The following is a 23,623-nucleotide window of genomic DNA, read 5'->3' as shown; positions in this document are numbered from 1 at the left end:
TGAGGACAAGGGCCATCAAGATCTCACAGGACCCCTCCCACCCCGGCAACCGCTTCTTCAAGCTTCTCCCACTGGGCCGCCGTTTCAGAGCCATCCCCTCCAGAACCACCAGACGCTGGAACACCTTCTTCCCTCAGGCGGTACACCTTCTGAACTCAACCTCAAGCCCCTCATGACCAGTTCAGCCACCCCCTGGCCCTTGCCCTGAATGCATGTCCCCTAGGCTCTCCATGTGTGTTATGTTATTTTGATGTAGTGCAATGCTATGTTGTATATGTTTGCTATGTTTGTATATGTTCGACTGCCATGCAATGCTATGTTGTATATGTTTGTATATGTTTGACTGCCATGCCATGTGTACCAAAAACAATTCCGGGTACGTCATTCCGCGTACTTGGCGAATAAAGCTGATTCTGATTCTGTTGCAGTCACTTACAGTAGGTTGTAGAAATCTGACAGAAGTGACAGGCTTTGGACTAGTCCACCTCTTTATAGGGGACTAGTAGACCCAAGCCCGTTTAAAAACGGGCTCTTGGTCTTTTTGCCGCTGCCGCCGCCAGTGCACGCGCGCGCCACGCACGCCCGCCTCGCACGCAACCGCCGCGCGCCTGCACACCTCACTCGTCCGCACCCGCCCACCTCGCTCCCTGGTCCCGTCCAGCTGTCCGTTACTGCGCACATGCGCAGTAACAAAACAACCTGGGACACAGGGATAGCTGCTGGATGTACACAGCGACAGTTAGGGTTTTAATATAGAGGATTCTCAGGGATATATTTATTTTCAAAAGCACTTAGTGAATGGCAGTTGCTCTGTCCAACTGCCAAAAAACTGTGTAGGGAGCAGGAAAGCTGGCCCGCATCATTTTTTAAATGCTTTATAGGGAATATCTTTATAAAGAATAAAAGCCTTCTGAGAATCCCCTATGAAGAGATGGACTAGTCCAAAACCTGTCACTTTTGTCAGATTTCTACTGCCTACTGTAAGTGACAGCATTATAGGAGAAAATTAATTTATGGCTCATTTTACTCTGGAAGAAATGTACTTCTTATTTGTATATGTTTGCAGATATTTTAAATTTTACATTTTTTCGCTGTAGTGCCCCTTTAATATTGTATGCTTTAGTGTTTGCTGCACCTATATCTCTATCTGTAAGTATCTGTTATCACAATCAGAACATTTTTCAAATATTTTCAGTTCTGACATAGTTCTGACATTTTTACATGCATAGCTGTGAAAATTAATAATTATTAGTGAATACAAACTGAAATGTTATTCAAGTTTGCTGGTCCCTTAAGAATAAATATTGATATGCAAATGCAGTTCTGTCTCCCCAGAATCGAACAAAATAACTTTCAAAGCAGCATAATCTTCTGCTCGTAACAGATTTATGTAAAGAGAACAGGACAATAAAAAAAGAAGATGGAATAATAAATCCAAAAATGTTACAGCTTTATGTACAATAAAGAAATATTATGCTGCCAGACTTCAAGGTCTATAGAGGAAAATCAGTGAGGCAAGGCGACTGATGCAAAATAATGCACAGCGTACATAAATATATAATAGGGTATTTGGAATGGAACACAGGGGAGTTGCCTATAAAATGTAAATACTGTTTTACAGAATATAAAAAAAAGAACTTAAAAAGTGACTATAATAAACATTACAATCAAAAGAATGACTGTTCTTGCCAGCCTCAGAAAATACATGGCAGCAGCCCTGTGTTTAACGTGACATGATGGCGTACGTTAAAAAAGGGCGCCGGGAAAAAAGGGCGCAGGGTTTTAAACGATAAGCATGAATAATGTTTAAAAAAAATTGTGCTATATTTCGTTTAAAAATAATGTTTTATAAAGTTATAAATCATTAAATAATGTGTATGAAATCTGCAATTGTAAAACGTTAATCTTCCCTGTTTAAAAAGTGAAATGTATAATAACGTTTTATAAAAGATTAATAAAGAATTTTACTAAAACTATACCTAACCCTACTCTCACACAGAACCCTCCCTGTACCTACCCCTAACCCCCAGACCACCCTGGTGGTGCCTAAACCTAAGACCCCCCTGGTGGTGCCTAAACCTAAGACCCCCCTGGTGGTGCCTAAACCTAAGACCCCCCTGGTGGTGCCTAACCCTAAGACCCCCCTGGTGGTGCCTAACCCTAAGACCTCCCTGGTGGTGCCTAAACCTAAGACCCCCCTGTGATAAGCATTAATAACGTTTTTAAAAAAATATTGTGCTGTTTTTCGTTTAAAAATAATGTTTTAAAAAAATATTGTACTGTATTTCGTTTAAAAATAATGTTTAAAAAAATCATAAATCATTAAATAATGTGTAATTATGAGAAGCAGTTATAAAACATTAAAAGTCTTCGGGCGCCGCTTGTAAAACGTTTTTTTCTCCGGCTCCCTTTTTTCCTGTTGGGTGCCCATTAAACGACATTTATTATGGGAGTGAATGACGGCGCCCTTTTTGTCCACCTGCCTCATGCGCCCAAATTTCCTGCCTCCGACATGATGACCTTCAGGTTCACCTGTACACTTTCTAGGTGGCAATAGGATAGAGCAGAAATAATTCCACACAATACCAGTACAGTAATTATGGTTATAGATTGCTCAGACAGACAGCTTGCAATTTAAACACAGACCATAGCTGCCCTATGATCTACGGCTTAGCAAAAGCACTACTTGGACTTGTCACAATCACATTGCTAGGTAACACTGGGCCATGTATAGCTTACATAACACGTAGTGCTTATAGTGACTTGGAAATGTATACTTCCAGCTTGGAACTCAGATTTGTTAAGTACAAGTAGAGTTGTTTCTTTTTTAAACAGGAGGTATACTTCTTCCACTCTTCAAAACAATACATGAGCTTGATAGCAAACAAACTTAAACAAACTATACATTACTGAAAAAGGTAATAGATGGCCTAAAGAAGTTACGGTAATGACATTTTTTAAAATGTCAAACATAACAATGCCATAGGGTGCTTACCTCCTCATAGACAGGAGGCCCAATAGGCTGCCTGTCAAGTGTCCTGCCAAGTGACAGGCATATTAGGTTAATCAAAGTGCAGGGATAATGTCCTCTAAAGTGATTAGACCCACAGGGGCTCAAGGCAGGACGAGTGGAGCTCTCATCATTGCCAATTAGCAGGCATAAATTCGTAGCACTCGCTATGCTACTATGACAAGGTATGTTAACTCTGATAAGGCATGTTACCTCTGATAAGGCACACTAATTTTTATAGTGAATCAACCCCATAGACATCAAAAGATACAGGGGACACGTATCCCATTAATCATACAATAAGACATACTGGGGTTGATTCACTATAACAAATAGTTTGCCTTATCAGAGTTAACATGCCTTATCAGAGTTAACGTTCCTTATCAGAGTAGCATAGCGAGCACTACAAACTTATGCCTGCTAATTGGCAATGACGAGAGCTCCACTCGTACTGCCCTGAGCCCCTGCAGGTCCAGTCACAAAGGACATTATACCCGCACTTTGATTGGCCCAACAGGCTGCCTATTGAGCCAATCAAAGTGCGGGGAAAATGTCCTTTAAAGTGACTGGACCCGCAGGGGCTCAGGGCAGTACGAGTGGAGCTCTCGTCATTAGCAGGCATAAGTTTGTAGCGCTCGCTATGCTACTCTGATAAGGCACACTAACTCTGATAAGGCACTATTTGTTATAGTGAATCAACCCCACTCTGTCTTATTTGAATTTGGTTGCATGCATCTTGGTTGCATCATTCTGAATCCTGATTGTCCTGTCTTGCCTGGAACCTGCATCTTGGTTGCATGCATTCCAAATCCTGTGTCCGGCCTAGCCTTGTCTTGCCTGGAATCCTCTGAGTCCTGCATATCCTGTTATATGAATTCTGTAAGTCTTGTAAATCCTGTTGCATGAGTTATGCAAATACAGAATCTTGTGTTCTGAATCCTGTTGCTGGATATCTGGTCTGCATCACTGTACAGTTCAAGAAATCTGTTTTGAACTGTATTTAAACCTGCTTGGATTGGATGTCCTGTTATTCTTCATTGTAAATAAACTGCACTATAAAATCTATCCTTGTCTTCTGCACATTATTGGGAGTATCTGCCATGCAGAGTTCAGCTAATTGTGACACCTAGAGTCACTATTTTTGCAACTGCCACAATCACCTTCCCACTTCCCCACTGTTGATTGCACAGTGAAGGTGAATCATTATAATAATGTAGAAATTGCTTTGCCCTTTCCTCCTGTAAGCAAACTCACAGTACTTCAAAGCATGTTAAAATGACATGGACCAACTAGCTCAAAGCATTTGCTAATTTAACTTTAGTGTGAGGCCTCCTGTGCAGAAGATTATGAGTCTAATGAAAGCCACATCCAGGTAATTAAATGAGTTTTAATGAATGGAAAACTTGATTATAGTGATACTGTCAAATCACAAAGGGGTTGATTAACAAATCATTTAATATGAATTTCTACCCAGTTTTTCACCCTTTTTGTATAGTAAACCTTTTTAGCAACGGAAAAGCAAAAAACTACTAAAAATAAGATGCAGCTAATCAGGTACAGCTTTTTTGAGAGGGGCGTTTGCCTAGTAAAGTGTTTTTACAGATGAGGCAGAAAATACTGTATGTAAGCAAAAATCAATATTGAAAAAGGTTTTTTTTTTTAATTGATTCTAAAATTTGATGCAACCAATACTGCTAAACTGATTCACTTTGTGATTGCAGCAAGTAACTGCCATCATTCTGTTTACTGTGCTATCCACCTATTCTCTGTCATTCAAAATTTAAAGATGGATGACCGTTTGCTCCATATCATAACAATTCTAGATTCTTCTTTATACACTCATGCAGCCAGATGACTAAAGTTAATTTCTAAATGACCTAAAAAGAAAGTTTATTCAGAATAGATTAGCTATTAAAGTGTACTTGAAGCAAAAAAATTCAAGCTCAGGTATACTGCAAGCATACTACAAGAATTCAGAATAAGATACAGACTGGGGGAAAAAATAATTTGTGGAAGGGTAGTAAGGAGTAAACCAACTGCTGTCTGAGATTAACATTAATGCTCTCATACTTGCTAAGGTGCTTGAAAGATCCCAAAGGCTCATGGAATAATGGGTTTTAGGGAAAGTCAAAAATGGAACTCATTCAACAACACAGGCCCCATTAAAGAGACTCTGTAACAAAATTTTGAGCCTTATTTCTTCTATCCTATAAGTTCCTATGCCTGTCTGTCTTACTGCAGCATTTTCTAGTTGCACTGTCTCTGAAATAAATATTATCTTCTTTGCTCTGTCAGCTTTGTCGGGCTGAGGCTGGAATGTGTGGAATGTGCAGCACTGCTTGCCATTGGCAGAAGCTTTACACACCCTCTCCAAGCGCTGCATGAGTCACACAGTAAGCTGTTCTCAGCCTATAGAAACCATGTCTTTTGTTTGTAAACACTGCCTAAAACTGTTAATTACAAGCCAGGATTGCAGTAGGGAGTGGCAGAAACAGCACAGAGGGGCCCAGGAGAACATAATGAAGAGAATGGTATGCTTTTTATTGTAAGAATTTTAGAGTACAGATTCTCTTTAAGTCTGGCATAAAGCAAATATAGCATTCCAGAGTAAGATCATCAGAGCAATACTTTTTTGGTGGTGGTGGTGGTGTGATGCTGCCTCAGGCCCTGAAAAATATTTCATTATTGAAGAGGCCATAATTCTGCAAAGTGATAGAAATGTCTTGATAGAAAGTGAAGAATATCCATTCATCTGTTCTGCTGATCTATACAGCAATAAGAACTTAAAACATTTTAGCAAATTTACAGCTAAATGGCTGAGAAGAATCAAAATTAATGTTTTGGATCTCCCTTGTCAAATTTCTCACATAAGCTTAATTAGAATGCTTTAGCTGAACTTCAAAGGAGCAGCTGATGCGCAAAAAAAAAACGATGTTCATTGTTCAAAAAGAATCATTAGAATTTGGCAGTAATCACTCAATAATGATAGTGGCTCAGCCTGCAACCCACTCAAGACTGTAACTCACAACAAAAAAGGGGTAAACTTGCCTCCAACAATCTATTTCGTAGAATATGCTGCAGGAACAGTGACACCCTATTTCCTTATTTTTGCTTTAAATACATGTTGACATTAAAAAAATACATACAGTATTAACATGTAAAGTCTCCACTTCTTCTAGGCTCTGCCTTCTTGTCCTGCACTGAATCCGTAACAGAAGTGGCCATCCCATGTAATACATTTTCTTAATTAAAATGTTATATAGAGGTTAAAATATATCCAAGACAATTAAAAAAAAGAAGTGATATACTTACCTAGTTACAGGGAAGCCTCTGAATAGCCCAGAGGCTTCCTGTGTCCTTCTCGTCCTCACTGTTGCCACGCATGGACCCTCTGAACATATCTGACATGAGATCTTTCGGATATGTTTGCGTGGCTGTGTTCCCCGCCATGCACAAGAGTGGCCATACTGCGCCTGCCCTGTGCAGACGGAGCAGTACTCGCACAGAGAACAGTATGGCTCTCGTGCACAAACGGGAGCACAGTCGCAATCATTCAGAGGGTCCTGGGTAGTCGCGGTGGTCTCAAGGAGGATGCGGGAAGCTTCTAAAGGATCTAGAGGCTTCCTTCTTCTTAGGTAAGTAAACGTTTTATTTTCACTGGCCTCTGGCTCACTTTAACTGTTTAAGCGTGCATCCGAAGGCATAATCTGCCTCCAGACTCTCTAGGTGGACATGATAAAATAATATTGTACATTAACTGGAGGGAACATTCTGAAGGTCAAGAATCTGTGAAAAATTACACAGGAAGTGTTGTGTATGTGTTTTTTACTTTACATATTCTGGATGAACTCCAGCTGATGCCGGTGTTCATTTATTACAGGCACTATTATTGTCTTTGGGAACACATGTTCCCATTCACCAACCGCGAACCGGCAGGATGGCGATGTAGGTGAACGGGTGCGTGCACACAATTTTAAGTTGCGAAGGTAAATAAAGACGCATATCTACGCCTCTGATCCACACTTGATTTTTTCAGGGTCATAGATATACGTGGCAGGGATCAGGAACTGGTTACAATGCAGAAAGATTGCAAAACGCAAATCCCACATAAACAAACAAAAAATTTTAATCACACTGAACAACATTATATTTTGGAAATACTATGCAAATTCTAATAAATGTGAACAGCCATACATGCACATGTAAAAATACATAGACATAAATAATTTCCATTTGGATACAACTGTATTTACATAATACACTAATTGATATAAATTGGCAAAGAATATATAGCTAGATTTTTATCTTTAAAAGCGATGTTACCACATGTGATTGCCTTGGTTTAGTAGTACACCAGCCATGTTTTGCCAAGGTGGCTGAACAAGACAAGATTCATAACATTTATATTGTACTTTTCTCCTGGCAGGCTCAAAGTGCTTAAGCTGCAGTACTCAGTAGGCAGTAGCAGTGTTAGGGAGTCTAGCCCATGGACTCCTTACTGAATATGTGCTGACTTACTGAACTGAAAGAGCCAGGATTCTAACCCAGGTCGCCTGTGTCAGAGGCAGAGCCCTTAACCAGTACACTATCCAGCCAATGAACTCAGGATTTTTTTTTTATAAAGCGTCTATGAAGTGGCCATAGTTTGTAACCCTCACCCTTAGTCCATATCAGCATATAGTGGTGTTGCTGAAAGATTAGATAGTGATATGCCATACCTGCAGTGAGAGCTTTTTTAAAATAAATCTAGGCTGCATAATTTTCACTATATTCTGATATGATCCACGTAAAAAAATGTTTTACTTTTTTACAACTCTGCAGGATGTAATCAGTCTAGAATCTCCTGTAAATAGGAACGTCGAATGCACTATGTGTATAAAAAAATAAAATGAAAATATAAGACAGCAAGTTAGCAAAAAAAATTTAAAAATCACACCTAAAATCACGGTCAGGCTTACAATAATGATTTAAAAACTACATTACATGGTAGATCTGTTTGAGCATTGTGGTGCAAATACCAGTATAAACTATTCAAATATGTCATCCTAATGGACCTTAACCACTTCAGCCCACAGGGTTGTTCATTTTTTGCATCTGAGCATTTTTCCACCACCAATTAGGCTTTCTTTGGGTGATACATTTTGCTAAGAATTATTTTATTCTAAATCCATTTTAACAGGAATATTAAGAAAGAAATGGAAAAAAATCCTTATTTCTCAGTTTTTGGCCATTATAGTTTGAAATTAATACATGCTCTAATTATATATATATATATATATATATATATATATATATATATATATATATATATATATATATATTTTTTATTAAAAATTTTATTTGGCTAAATCTTAGTGTGGAAGGTAAACTGCTAATTTTAAATGTAAAATAATGTATTTATTTAATAAAAAATGGATGTGGGTGTAGTTTTACTGTTTAGCCACAAGATGGCCACAGTCAAAAAGTCCTGGAAGCGTATGATCATGCTTCCAGGAACAATAATGAGAATGGAAAACTTTTTTTATCTCAGAAAAACCGCAGCCTCTGATAAGAGGCTGTCTGTTTTTCTGCAGGGGACTTCGATCAATGAATGGGAGCTATAATCCCATTCATTGATCGCTGGGCTAACGGCTGGTGGCGGGAGCAAGCTCAGCCTATCTGGACGAGAATGTTCGTCCAGATAGGCTTAAGTGGTTAAAGAGAATCTGAAGTGAAAATAAACTTACGAGATAATGAATTGTATGTGTAGTTCAGCTAAGAAATAGAACATAAGTTGCAAAGAACAGAGTCTCATATTGTTTCCAGTAAAGGAAGAGTTAAGAAACGTCAGTTGTTAACTATGAAAAAGAGTATCTCTGAGCTTTTCTACCCAACTTGGGTCGGAGACAGTCCTAGCTTCTGAAGCACTTACATGTCAAAGAAACAGTGAGAGGCCGCTACAGATAAGGTTTTACTGCAGGGGAGTTCAAAGGGTCATTATCTCTGCTCTATTTCATAGTTTAAAATACAGTTTGTGGTTTATAATCGCAAATATGACAGAGTGATACAATGGTTTAAAAAAAAGCTATACATCTGAAAATAAAAATATGAGAATGTTTTCTTTGTTACTAATGTTCTATTATTATTAGTGCTACACATACAACTCATATCATACGTGTTTTTTTTTTCATTTCAGTGTCACTTTAAGAACTTAAAAAAAGGCAGCAGGCACAGGCTTAAGATCAGCCTGCAGAACAGAAAGAGAATACAATTATTTTATGTACAACAATCTCAATGTACTTCATTTAGATATTGCTTCCCACTATGTTAACATTCACTTGAGACATCACAGAACCTAACCTTGTTTGTCTGGCTTCAATACAGCCACGCAAATCAAATTCACAAGCGCCCATCTGCAATGTAACAAAGTGGTGTGGACAGACAGGCTTTATCAGGAAACTTGAACCACGTTAAATCACAGACCAAATTCAGCTATTAAATATACAAAAGGCATACCTGATAGTTTACATCTACTGTATTTGTTGGTGCCGTGGGACCTTGGGACACATGAAGACAAGATTGCAGGGCTGCAACAGCTGCTTGACCTGTGCAGAGTTGTGCATCTAGAAGAGTGCGCTGGAAGGCTATGTCCATCTGTCCCTGTTTTAGATTACATTCCCTTCCCAACTGGATACAGTGCCATCATCTCTTAAGCTGAATACTCACCTGATGATGGATTGGGAAACCTCACAGCGACGCCTACCGACTAACGAAGTTTCCTGATCCACATTCCTGCCCGTGGGAACACACGACAGCATACAGCGGGCGCAAACGAGAGTTGAAACAATTGTGGCACTTTGCGCAGGAGCAGTCAAGGGTCGTTGGGAACTTAAAAATCCAATCCACCATGATGGTCATTTTCATCATGTGTCCCAAAGCTTTATTCACTTAATCGTGAGCCTCTACCCTTAATCACTCCTGGCTCATAAAATCGTCAACAGTCAGAAGAATTGAGGACAAAATCGCCAGGTGGGTACGGGTCTTAAGACCTGATAGTTATGTGACTGTTCTGTCACATGAGCATCATGTAAATATAACTGATGGCAGTGTTTGCACCAAGATGGCCAGGGACTGCGGTCTGGAGTTGGGACACCTTTAAGAATGTTATAGAAACTTGAATGTATCAAAATTAAAATATATTCTTAAATTTAAACTACAGGGTTGGCACCAAACCATTTTGGGCATTCTCCAGTGTGTAAGTACCCTTCGGCCAAAAAAGCTTCCAGTGTCTCCTCCATATGTGTGACTCTGCACTGATGAGAGCATTAATGAAAGCACTATAATTCAGTACCATCTGGACCAGGGTTGCAACGGTATGAAGTTCCACGGTATGATAACCGTCAAAAAAAAAAATACCACAGTATTACAGTATACGGTATTAAACAATTATTTGGACCCGGCCCCTCCTTACATTAAATAATGCATCCCCTCCACCCCAGTAGTAGGTGGCCGCAGCATGGGTAGCCAGGGATAGGTGTTGCCAGAATTAGGTGGCTGCAGCATAGGTAGCCAGGGATAGGTGTAGCCAGGATTTATGCCCGCAGTATAGAGAGCCAGGGATAGGTGTAGCCAGTAGTAGGTGGCTGCAGCATAGGTAGCCAGGGATAGGTGTAGCCAGTAGTAGGTGGCCGCAGCATAGGTAGCCTGGGATAGGTGTAGCCAGTAGTAGGTGGCTGCAGCATAGGTAGACAGTGATAGGTGTCTCCAGAATTAGGTGGCCGCAGCATAGGTAGCCAGGTATAGGTGCAGCCAGAATTAGGTGGCCACAGCATAGGTAGCCAGGGATATGTGTAGCCAGAATTAGGTGGCCGCAGCATAGGTAGCCAGGAATAGGTGTAGCCAGAATTAGGTGGCCGCAGCATAGGTAGCCAAGATAGGTGTAGCCAGGATTGGTGCCTGCAGTATAGAGAGTCAGGGATAGGTGAAGCCAGAATTAGTTGGCTGCAGCATAGGTAGCCAGGGATAGGTGTAGCTAGGATTGGTGCCCGCAGTATAGAGAGCAAGGGGGGATGCAGCAGCAGGGAGTACAAAACAAATACTCACTTCCCGGCAGCCAGGTCCGTCCTGCATGCTGTACTAGCTTCATTCTACTTCCTGTTCTTGCATCATCTCCTTGTAATAGAACCTAGGGTGCACTGTTTCAAGAAATAGGACAAGAACAGGAAGTAGAATTAAGCTAGTACATCGTGCAGGACGACCCGGCTGCCGGCAAGTATTTGTTTATCCTCGCCGCTGTTCGTTCGCCCGCCGCTACGTCGCATCCCTGCCGTTACGTCGCTCTGCCTCCCGGTAGCCCCGCCCTCGAAAACTGGTAAAACGAGATTGTGCATGGTATGATTACCATGCACAATCAAACTGCGGTATATCGCCATACCGGTATACCGCGGCAACCCTAATGGGGACACAATAATAAATGAAACACTATGGGGGAATTATAACAAGAGAAACACCAACAGGGCACACTATAATGAAAGAAGAATCATTGTGGGCATTGAATTGGAGGAAGGCATGCATGAAAAAGGCTGGCAGGAAAAAAGAGTCGGGGTAGATAACGAAATGGCACTGGTGGATAACGAAATGGTAATAATTATAAACATTGTTAACGAAATTGGTTATTGATAAATACCATTTTAAAACAGACGGGAGTTGATAACAAAATATATTAACGTTAAAAATCGTAACATACCGTATATACTCGCAAGCAAGCCGAATTTTTGACCCCCAAAAAGTGGGTCAAAAGTTGGGGGGTCGGCCTCCGCTTTCCCGCTCCCCCGCGGCCGCCGCTGCTATTACCTTAGCTCGGCGCCGCTTCTATCCCCCTGTCCTGCTCGTATAATCCACAGCAGAGCGCCCCACGGCTGCTGCTGTGATGAGGGAGCCGTAGAGAGAGAGTGGTTCCCATAGTAACGGCGATACACATCGCCGCTACCGGAAGCCGCTCTCTCTACGGCTTCCTCCCTCATCACAGCAGCCGCCGTGGGGCGCGCTGCTGTGGATTATACGAACAGGACAGGGGAATAGGAGCGGCGCCGAGCTAAGGTAATAGCAGCAGCGGCCGCGGGGGGAGGGGGGAACTTCACTATACTACCTACGCTGGGCACTATACTAGCTATACTGGGGCACGTTACTAGCTATAGTGGGCACTATACTAGCTATACTGGGGCATGTTACTAGCTATACTGGGCACTATTGTGGGCACTATACTAGCTATACTGGGGCACGTTACTAGCTATACTGGGCACTATTGTGGGCACTATGCTAGCTATACTGGGGCACGTTACTAGCTATACTGGGCACTATGGTGGGCACTATACTAGCTGTACTGGGACACGTTACTAGCTGGGCACTATTGTGGGCACTATACTAGCTATACTGGGCACGTTACTAGCTATACTGGGCACTATTGTGGGCACTATACTAGCTTTACTGGGGCATGTTACTAGCTATACTGGGCACTATACTAGCTATACTGGGGCATGTTACTAGCTATACTGGGCACTATACTACCTATGCTGGGCACTATACTAGCTATACGGGGGCACGTTACTAGCTATAATGGGCACTATACTACCTACGCTGGGCACTATACTAGCTATACTGGGGCACGTTACTAGCTATACTGGGCACTATACTGCGGCACGTTATTAGCTATTCTGTGGCACGTTGCTAGCTATACTGGGCACTATACTACCTACGCTGGGCACTATACTAGCTATATTACTAGCTATACTGGGCACTATACTGAGGCAAGTTACTAGCTATACTGCTATACTGGGCATTATACTAGCTATACTGGGCACTATACTAGCTATACTGGGCACTATACTAGCTATACTGGGGCACTACCTACCCATACTGGGCACTTTACTAGCTATACTGGGGCACCACCTACCCACACTGGGCACTATACTAGCTATACCGGGACACACTGGGGGGAATCACACGGACAGCATTTCCTACCCCCGGCTTATATGAGGGTCAATCATTTTTCCTGGTTTTCCAGGTAAAAGTTGAGGGGTCGGCTTATATGCGGGTCGGCTTGCTTGCGAGTATATACGGTAATTCAACAATACAGCTTAACCCAACCCTACCTTCACACAACCACTCCCCTGGAGGTGCCTAGCCACCAGTGGCGCCTAAACCTAACCTTTTTGATGTAGCCTAACCCCTGGGTGGTGCGTAACCCTAACTACCCTCCCGGTGGTGTCTAACCCTAACCACTACCCCTGCAAAAACACCCTTTTACACATAGAAATGATAATATCTTTGATCGCGTAAAATCTGTACATACAAATGCAATAATATGATAAAAACTATAACGTTGCAAGCTTCTAAACATAACATACTTCAAAAAGACATTAATGTTCTAATGTTGCTAATGATATTTATCGGGCGCCCCTTTTTTTTGCTTTTTTCGCTGTATTAACGATAATTGCATTAGAGTCTATGGTGGCGCCCTTTTCGTCCAATAACCGCCGGAGCCCTTTTTTCCTGCTACCTGAAAGAAGCATTTGGTGGTCAAACACTGTATAATGGAAGGCTAATTTATAGGAGTATTACAATAAAAGTAGCATAAATGGAGGGCAACTATAATGTTGGGCATACTATGGGAAGGACTATAATAAAGATAATAAAGGGAGCATTGGCAGAAACTATAATGAAGGATCATTTATGGGCCTATTATAACGAAAGGAGCAATAATGGGGGCACTGTAAAATATGAAACACTGTGGGCTGCTCAATAATAAAGGGAGTACAGTGGGGGTCACTATAGTGGGAGAAGGCCCCATTGCAAGGTTCCCTCTGACTATAGATGCCCCCCAGCCCTCATCATAGCAATGGGAAAAGACCAATATAAAAGAGGGAAATAGTTCAATTATATTGATGTGCAAATAGACTTGTCATATCTAATATTAATACACACATTTTCTTATTAAAAAGTACAGATTTGTACTAATTAAAATGTGTGAAAACAATAAAAGCTTAAATCAAATATCAGAAAAAATAAACAGAATTTAGTATTTGTTCTTGTTCTCAATAATTTAGTTGATTAATATGAAACTTTGATGGCATAAAACAAAAATATACCTCAAAACCTTATAAAAATGAACATCTAAATCCATAGAGGTAGAGGAATAGTCAAGTCTGAGATATTCCACACCTTATACAATAGAATCATAGTATTATTTTATGGGCTGTCAAGCATTAGAGCTCCTGTCTAATCTGTCAGTAAACCAGATTGCAACAGCAGCTCTAATGGCTCTGAACATTTGAAAATTCAATAAATTAAAAAACAGCCGTCAGCAGGTAAGGTGAGTCGTTAAACATGATTTAGTCTGTGTCCCTGACATTTTCACAAAGCGGCAGGCTAACACACATTGAATCCGTTATAAAAGCTTACCGTATATTTATGTTACTGACAATGACTGCAACATTAAAGTAAACGTATTCTTTTCTTTTACAAAGTGAATGAGCCTTTCGTAGACAGCTGAGTTTATATAATAAGGTAAAAGACAATACCTTCTAGAAATCAGTCAGCAATTATCTTTTATGTTTTTACTGCCCTAAACTGATGAAAAGTTGAAAAGTTCATTGTGACTGTTTGCTAAAGTTTCCAACCTTCACCTATCAACATGATATTTGCAGAAGCCTGACTGACTTTTAAAAAACTTAAGGATTGTTCTCACTAGCTGCTGGCAGGTGACTGAATGACAAACTTTAGCCATCTGTTAACTCATTTGCCATACAAAGAAAATGCCACATTGCAGAAAACAACCAAACCAAACAACACTGCCCACCAACAACCATAGTTCATCTTTTGCTTGTTCAGAATATAAGGAGATGATGTGAGTTAAGGGCCTGTTTCCACTACACGCAGATTGGATGCAGACTGGATGAAGAAAAACTGATTCCAATGAATACCTATGGGCCTGTTTCCACTAAACGTAAATTTTTCTGATGCATATTTTCCCATAGGCATACATTGGAGTCATTTTTTCTGCATCCATTCTGCATCCAGTCTGCGTGTAGTTGAAACAGGCCCTAACCCAATTTAATGCTTTATCTTATATTATGATTTTATTGATATAGCGTAAAAGCATAAAGTACCTGCTGCTAAAAAGAGGGTCTGCTAAAAAGAGAGTCACTTGTCAAGTTTTTTTTTTTTATAGGCTCCCAACCTGCCGACAACAGAGAGGGCACCTCTCAAACATTCATATCCAATCTGCTCTTTTAAACATAGCCCCTGGTTTAGATACAACCATCCTGATTCTCAAAACTGGAGGACCAAAGTGTCTCTGCTGCTTGATCCAATCATAATCAAGCATTTTACTAGAACCGGTTAGAAAATGAAACAAAAGATACCCATACATGCATCAATTCATCCATTCAATTCTCAGCAAATTTGATCACGGTCATCAAATCTGCCAGAAATCAATTGCAACAACTGGTCCAAATCATCAAATGTTGATCGACTTTGACCTATAATCGTTCAGAAGTGTAGATTGGAGAGGATGGAAAATGTACATCGATCAAGGGCAGGAGCAGATAGGCCAGGGCATGGTACTGCCTTGAACGGTGCAATGATGCGGTTTGATCAATTTTCAACATGTTTCCTTCTAAAATCTATTGAAGATCAATGTGCTGTGTGTGGTAGGAATTGATCACAATCTGATATGAGAGTGATTGATTGATCATTTGGCCTTATCGAAGGAAAATTGATGCATGTATAGCTATCTTTATTCTAATGATGTCTACTTTCTTCTTCCCTAAGTCCAAAAATCAGATAGCTTCCTCTCTGGATATTTTTTTTCATCTTTATTTGTTTTGTGCTGATATCTTACGAAGGACTTTACATAAGTCACATTGTACTTGTGATGGAACGGGTAGGGAGGAGCCTGGCATGAAGCATCACGAGACAGTGATGGAGCACAGAGCAGGGAGGTAGCTGGACATGAACAAGCCTAACAATGCAGCAGTCAGTCCAGAAGACCGCACGTAGTGGAACATGTTCCAAATACTCTGCATTCCTGGTAATCTGTCTGCAAATTTTAAGTGCATTTTAAAGTAAAGTATTGATTTTAAATAATGGCATTGCGCAATGAGAGCTTTTGCTAAATCCTGAGGTAAAATCATTTGAAGAGTCACCATCTGAGAAGTGTTGGGAGATTATAGTAAACACTTTTGGCAACTTATTTGCATGTGGTGACTGTGCATATTGAAGAAACCGGTTTGAAGTGTGGAGAGCCTATTGAATACTCTATCTCCTTGGGCAGAATACTGCAATGCTAGTCTAGCCAAATAGGTAAGTCAACTACCTCACAGTTGTTTTTGGTGAAGGAATTAGGCGGCATCCATGGATCGCTAATTGGACATACAGTAGTCTTAGTACATGAAAAAGACGTTTCCTATTAATACCAGAAGTGTGCCTGTTTTTGATTTCTCTTTGTGACTTGCCAGCTCATGAGACTATTAGTAATTATCAACAATTGTACCAATCTGTGTGTGATCTTACGACCCCTGTGGGGCACAAGGGGAATATTTATTATTGTTTGGTGAGTACCTGTATGTGATTATACAACGCCTGTGTGGCGCAGGGGTGTTTACTGTTGTATGGTGAGAACTGTTCACATGAGCGCTGTACCAACAAAATAATTTGTAAGCCCTAAAATTATACTCTGAGCCTGCTTGAATTTAGTCACATCATACTAAAGAATATGTATATACGATACAGTACAATAACATTTGTAAAACACTTTTCTCCGATAGGACTCCTAAACGTCTCTTATCCCAGTACAGAATGAAAAATAAAACCAGAGGACTTACCAGGTTGTGATTGGTGGAGTTGGAATCATCATCAGGGAATGGAATGTAAACAGCTAAGGCCACACAATTGGCAAAAATTGCCACTAATATAAATATGTCAAATGGTCTGAAAAGAAGGTTAAGGTTAAAACAATTGAGTTTAACAGGTTACAGATAAACAAAAAAAAGGTTAATAAACATTACGCCATGCATTTACTGTCATGCAGTAGTGCAGATGAGGCATTATCTTATACTGCCATTGCTTAGCTCAGAGATCTGAATTAATACAGTACATAATAAGAAATGAATGCTGCAGCTTGTCAGTAGATACGATTGGCAAATATGTATATTAAGCTTATTAATGGTAATCCTGTATTTAGAGAAATATGGAGGCTGACCTCGTTTTAAAAAATCATTGACAGTACGTAAGGCCACAGCTCAACCAGCACTGGGGTATATGCTTCTTTCTTGCTTAATTAGCAGCATCGCTTTTCTGCAAATTGAGCAATAAAGAGGGCTAGCCTATACCACATTGTTGATCAAGCTGTAACTTTACTTGCTGTGATGACTATTCCCAGGGTTGGTGGATTTCCCAGCTTAGACCTGCAGTTCCCAAATCAACATTTCAATATGCAGCTTGCAAAACTCGTTTAAAGAGGAACTGCAGTGAAAATAACGTAATGAATTTTTTTTTAAATGTTTTCAATAATTATATATAAATTATTTAGTCAATGTTTGCCCATTGTAAATTATTTCCTCTCCCTGATTTACATTCTGACATTTATCACATGGCGACATCTTTACTGCTGGCAGGTGATGGCTGTAGAAAGAGATTATGCATTTTTGGCAGTTGGAAACAGCTGTTATTTACTACAATGCAACAAGGATCCCACAGTGTGATGTCAGCACCATGATGCTGACATCCTACTGTGGGAAGGGTTTCACCACAATATCAGCCATACAGAGCCCCCTGATGATCTTTTTGAGAAAAGTGTCGATGTCAGGTGTTGAAGCCAGTACTGTGGAGGCCAGGTGTTAAAGAGAACCTGAACTGAAAATTAAAAAATCAAAATATACATAAACACACCATACTTACCTGCTCTGTAGTTCCCTCATCAATCTCTTTCTCCTCTCCTGCATCCTGTTTGCCCACTGTGATCAATGGAATTCTCAGTCCTCCATATTGAAAATGGCCATTATCCCCTAACAGCTTCCAGTTCAGCACACTGTTAAACTATAATATCACACCACTTGAGCCATATGGAAACATGGACATTACCTTGCACATTCAGTTGTAACTGACAGCAGCTGATATATAACTGTCAGCAACTGGTGTATTTCAGTTCTGACAAAATATTGTCAGAACTGGAAGGGATCACTGTTAGAAGAAAATGGTGAGCTTCTGAGAGGAGCTGATGGCGAGGTAAGTATGTAATATTAATTTGCCACTACATCATGTGTTTATTTTTAATAATTTTACTAAGTTCAGGTTCCCTTTAAAGCCAGTATTGTGGAGGGCAAGTGTTGAAGCCAGTACTGTTGAGGTCAGGTGTTGAACCCAGTACTGTGGAGGTCAAGTGTTGAACTCAGTTACTGTATGTGGAACCCAGTAATGTGGAGGTCAGGTGTTGAAGCCAGCAGTGGTGTAGGGATAGCCATAGCAACCATAGCATTTGCTATGGGGCCCGGCCTCCCTACACCACTGGGGGGGGGTTTCAGTGGCGTTTCCGGGGCAGATGGGGGACACAGTGGTGGAGAGGGGAGCCGCGGCCCCACTGAGTCTCACCTGCAGGGAGGGGGGCCCGACTTCTTCCTCGCTCTCCCCGGGGCCCCCCACTGTGCTCCCCCCTCCTCAGTAGGCAGTTAGCACAGCGGAAGTCTATAAGGACAGCTCACCTCCCACCGCTCCAAGTGCTGATCGCTTACAAGTTGCCGCTGGACTCCTGACCGCATATCTGCTTATACTAATACTTAGCCTACTGGGTAGAGAGGCCCCGGTTAGAGCGAGGGAGGGAGAAGTCGGGCCCCCAACCCTGAGTCCCAACGTGGCCGACTCCCACCTCCATCACTATATGGGGCACCTATGCTAACCTATACTGTGGGCACTTATACCTTGCTAACCTTCACTGGGGGCACTTATACCTTGCTAACCTATACTGGGGGCACTTATACTATGATAACCTATACTGGGGGCACTTATACCTTGCTAATCTATACTGGGGGCACCTTTGCTTAGCTAACCTATACTGGGGGTACTTATACCTTGCTAGCCTATACTGGGAGCACCTATGCCTAGCTAACCTATATTGGGGGCATTTTTGCTACACCCCTGGAAGCCAGCACTGTGGAGGTCAGGTGTTGACTTCAGGATTAAGGAAGTTAAATTCATTTTTTTTAATTTCATTGGCTGCATGCTTGTTTGAACACAGTGAACCAGAGAGTACTAAAGAAAACAAAATCAGCATAACAGCAAAAAAAAAAAACAAAGTGGACAAGAGGGTCAGCAGGTGCAGACTTTACCTTTTCCCAGGTACAGGTATCTGTTAAGCCATGAAAAAGCTCTGATGATGCAAAGTAAAATTACCTACAGCAACTAATTCTGAGCTATCATTCTTGGCTGTTAACAGTTACCTTTTCACTTTAATTTGTGCCAAACATGAATTTCCAAAGCTGTAAGAACACATAGCATTTATTTTCAACCTTGGAATCTGTACTCTGCTGCAATAAATGCAATCAAGGTAGATTTCAACTTCCTGCATGAGTAATAAACTGAACAAAAGTTGCTTATTTTCTACACCTGTACTACCTGAGTTACTGAGGGTGCTTTGACACTTGGAATCTGACAGTCTCTGTGGAAATCAATGAGACTGACATAACGAAACCAGTGCAAGTAAAACTGCAGCAAGACTGGTACAAAAGTTAGTAGGTTGATGAGAATGTCCAATCAGGATTCCTGGTCTTGACATCTATTCTAATTTTGCTTGCAGATGTATGTGACATTGTCATGCGGCTGTATGTCCGTATGCACAAAAACAGGCCTGGAACCCACTACAAAATGCTATCGCTAATCGCAATCGCTGGCGATTTGTATGAGCGGTTTGTAGGCGATTTCATGAGCGTTTTCGGGAGCGATTTTAAAAAGTGTAATTAATTTGCCAGCGGTTGTGTAGCGATTAGCGTTTTTAATTCTGATTGGTCCTTTCAATTAATTTTCATTTTGTTACAGTGTGCAGTAATGTAAAAACGCTTGCAAAATCGCTCTGTGTAGGTTTTGACGAGCGATTATGCCAGCGTTTATATACTTTACATTGCAGAAACGCTAACGCTCAAAAATGCTGCATGTCCTGAGTTTTGCGATTTGGTCATCACAATTGCTCCATCCATTAACCACCCTGGCGTTCTGATTAAATCGCCAGGGTGGCTGCGGGAGGGTTTTTTTTAAATAAAAAAAAAACTATTTCATGCAGCCAACTGAAAGTTGGCTGCATGAAAGCCCACTAGAGGGCGCTCCGGAGGCGATCTTCCGATCGCCTCCGGCGCCCAGAATAAACAAGGAAGGCCGCAATGAGCGGCCTTCCTTGTTTTGCTTATATCGTCGCCATAGCGACGAGCGGAGTGACGTCATCGACGTCAGCCGACGTCGTGACGTCAGCCGCCTCCGATCCAGCCCTTAGCGCTGGCCGGAACTTTTTGTTCCAGCTGCGCAGGGCTCAGGCGGCTAGGGGGGCCCTCTTTCGCCGCTGCTCGCGGCGAATCGCCGCAGAGCGGCGGCGATCAGGCAGCACACGCGGCTGGCAAAGTGCCGGCTGCGTGTGCTGCTTTTTATTTCATCAAAATCGGCCCAGCAGGGCCTGAGCGGCAGCCGCTGGCGGTGTTGGACGAGCTGAGCTCGTCCAGACCGCTCAGCTGGTTAACATTAGCTGAGCATTTAGGGAAATCGCTAGCGATTTGAATTGCTCCCTAAACGCTAAGAAAATCGCTCTAGTATTGGGTTCCAGCCCTAAGTAAGTTTAAATAACATTTACCATTACCACAGTAGCAACATATAAAGTTAAATTGAAGTCATGAATTACTTCATAACAAAATTCAAATGTGGGTCTGGTGTTGGTTGCCAGGCTTTGCATGGTAAACAATCAGTTAAAGTATGTACCAGGCTTTAAAGCTGGCCATACACTAGGCCGATTCCCCGCCGATTGACAGCAGATTCGATCACTGGGATCGAATCTGCTGTCACATCATTCACGCTACACGCTAAATTTCGATCTATTTCGTCCCGAAATAGATCGATCCCGTCGATTGCTCCGTGCGGGAAATTACCGTCGATCGCCCTCGGGTAGGGAGCGCGTTGCTAGCAGCGTTCGAGTGCCCGACGACCGCAGCAATAGAGCGGCAATACATTACCTGCTCTGCCGGCGCGAGTCCCCGATGTCACCGCTGCTCCGTCTCCGCTCTGGTCTGGTTTCCGGCATGCTTCACTTCTTCCTGCCCGGCAGGAAGTTTAAACAGTAGAGGGCGCTCCTGCCGGAGACCAGAGCGGAGAAGAAGCTGAAGGGACAGAGAGGGACTCGCGCCGGCCGGAACAGGTAATGTATGCGTGGGGGGGGGGGGGGGAGCGGCGTCAGCACCTCGACCACCACAGATTGTGAACGGTTTCAGGCTGAAGTCGGTCCACAATCTGTTTGCAGTAAGGCAGCCATACGATCCCTTTCTGATCAGATTCGATCAGAGAGGGATCTATCTGTTGGTCGAATCTGACGGCAAATCGACCAGTGTATGGCTACCTTAACCGATAGGTCCCAAGCCATCTATAGGCCTCATTCACATTATGTGCTTCATGCTATTTTATTAAATGTTATTTTGCATACTGTATGAATGCATTGCCCATATTCTCCAATGGGCAGGATCACAGTTTGGTATCACTATGGATTCCGTTTTTCTAGTGCACTCACTGCAGCAAGTTAATGAGTTAATGCAATAACATGCATGTGGCTTAGAAAATTACTGGGCATTATCATCCATGTTAAACAACATGCTTTATGTGACACAACATCAGAATATCTATAGTGCAAACAAAGGCATCACCTGAATGAATTAAGCCACAGCCTAAAACCTATACAATATAATAAAGTTATTTTATTGCAAACAAGGGGAAATAAAGTGCGCTCCTCACTCACTCTTATTGTTATTAGCTATTACTTTGTGCCTGGTGCGCTATGCACAATGGGGGGTGTGTATACCCTCTAAATAATCTAGAATCAAATATGTCAGCGCTCTGCAGGTCCTTCCTCTGTCATGCTAACTTCCAGATATTCAGCCTAACACACAGAGTTTATGTTCAAAATTCCTGATTTTGATCCAAACAATAATGCTTAAAATATGTTATTGCTTAAAAAATGATGACCTATTGGCAAATGAATCAGGACATTATTGCTCTGCAAATCCTGAGTTTAAACCAGGAAACAGTCACAAGTCCCAGCACATATGACCTAATTATTGCAACAAATTCACATATGTTCTAATTCAGGAGACAAAAAAGAAAACGCGATCCTCAGTTTTCATATTCCACAATTATGACACTGCAAGGGAGCGATTATTCTCCAAACATCATAAGTTCTTATACACACACTCATCAAAATAGTCCCAGTTTTTAAGTCCTAATATAAAATAAGTTCTAAGCATTAGAACTTAAAAACTGGGACTATTTTGATGAGTGTGTGTATAAGAACTTATGATGTTTGGAGAATAATCGCTCCCTTGCAGTGTCATAATTGTGGAATATGAGAACTGAGGATCGCATTTTCTTTTTTGTCTCCTGAATTAGAACATATGTGAATTTGTTGCAATAATTAGGTCATATGTGCTGGGACTTGTGACTGTTTCCTGGTTTAAACTCAGGATTTGCAGAGCAATAAGGTCCCGATTCATTTGCCAATAGGTCATCATTTTTTAAGCAATAACATATTTTAAGCATTATTGTTTGGATCAAAATCAGGAATTTTTAACATAAACTCTGTGTGTTAGGCTGATTATCTGGAAGTTAGCATGACAGAGGAAGGATCTGCAGAGCGCTGACATATTTGATTCTAGAAAGTTATTTTATTGCCTGATATCCATTTTGAATGGGCCACAGATAGAACACAGAAAAAGGATACTTCCATTCTACTATACTGATACAGGCTCTCCGGATTGGGTTATTCAGCGATAAACAGAAAAGGGCACGGGCTGGTCTGTTGTTTGTTGAGCCTCCCCCTTGTTTCTTGCTCTTCGCATACTGCTGCCGCTTCTTCTGTGACAGGGATCCAACCGGCAGGGATTCGGTGGTGCTCATATTCTGGGCAGCTTTGGCCTGTCTGGCAGCATCGATCGCAGCTTGCCAAGATAGGACAGTCTGTTTGGATGGTGCTGAACCCCTGGGTTGTAGATTTGGCCCGTCGACAGCAAGTGGAGGTCGCTTGCTACTTGCATAGTTCGCCCCTGTGAAAACAAGAGCATTACATCTGTGAGTAACATGATACTACTTTAAAAAATTAAAATATTTAACATGCCATATCTAATATAGGCATAATTTTAATAATAATACTCATTTTGCCCAACAGTACAATTTGGTAAACAATCCAAATTTCAATCAGATATTGAGATTGTATTGCATAAAAATAGAGAAACTGATGGGTCCAATTGATTCTGAACTATTTGCGTTATTGATCGTTTCCTTAAATAAATGATCATTCTGCTTGCTGTATTTTTCATAACTGGTGGAGATATACTCCAAGAT

At 41.4% G+C, this 23,623-nt stretch overlaps 1 protein-coding gene across 11 annotated transcripts in view; it reads right to left on the bottom strand.

The window, feature by feature from the left end:
* CACNA1D (calcium voltage-gated channel subunit alpha1 D) overlaps window positions 1–23,623 on the bottom strand; it is a 665,324-nt gene that overhangs the window by 596,112 nt on the left and 45,589 nt on the right. For all 11 annotated transcript variants that reach the window (XM_068253651.1, XM_068253660.1, XM_068253661.1 and 8 more), the window contains exons 2-3: window positions 23,004–23,325; window positions 16,873–16,978 (exon numbers count right to left, since the gene is read on the bottom strand). In XM_068253651.1, coding sequence (XP_068109752.1) covers window positions 16,873–16,978; window positions 23,004–23,325 — 428 coding nt within the window. The remainder of the gene's footprint in view (window positions 1–16,872; window positions 16,979–23,003; window positions 23,326–23,623) is intronic.

This window comes from Hyperolius riggenbachi, chromosome 9, assembly GCF_040937935.1.
Source record: "Hyperolius riggenbachi isolate aHypRig1 chromosome 9, aHypRig1.pri, whole genome shotgun sequence".
In the NCBI taxonomy this organism is placed as follows: domain Eukaryota; kingdom Metazoa; phylum Chordata; class Amphibia; order Anura; family Hyperoliidae; genus Hyperolius; species Hyperolius riggenbachi.
The sequence above is the reverse complement of the archived record's forward strand: the minus strand, read 5'-3'. Positions and strand labels throughout refer to the sequence as shown.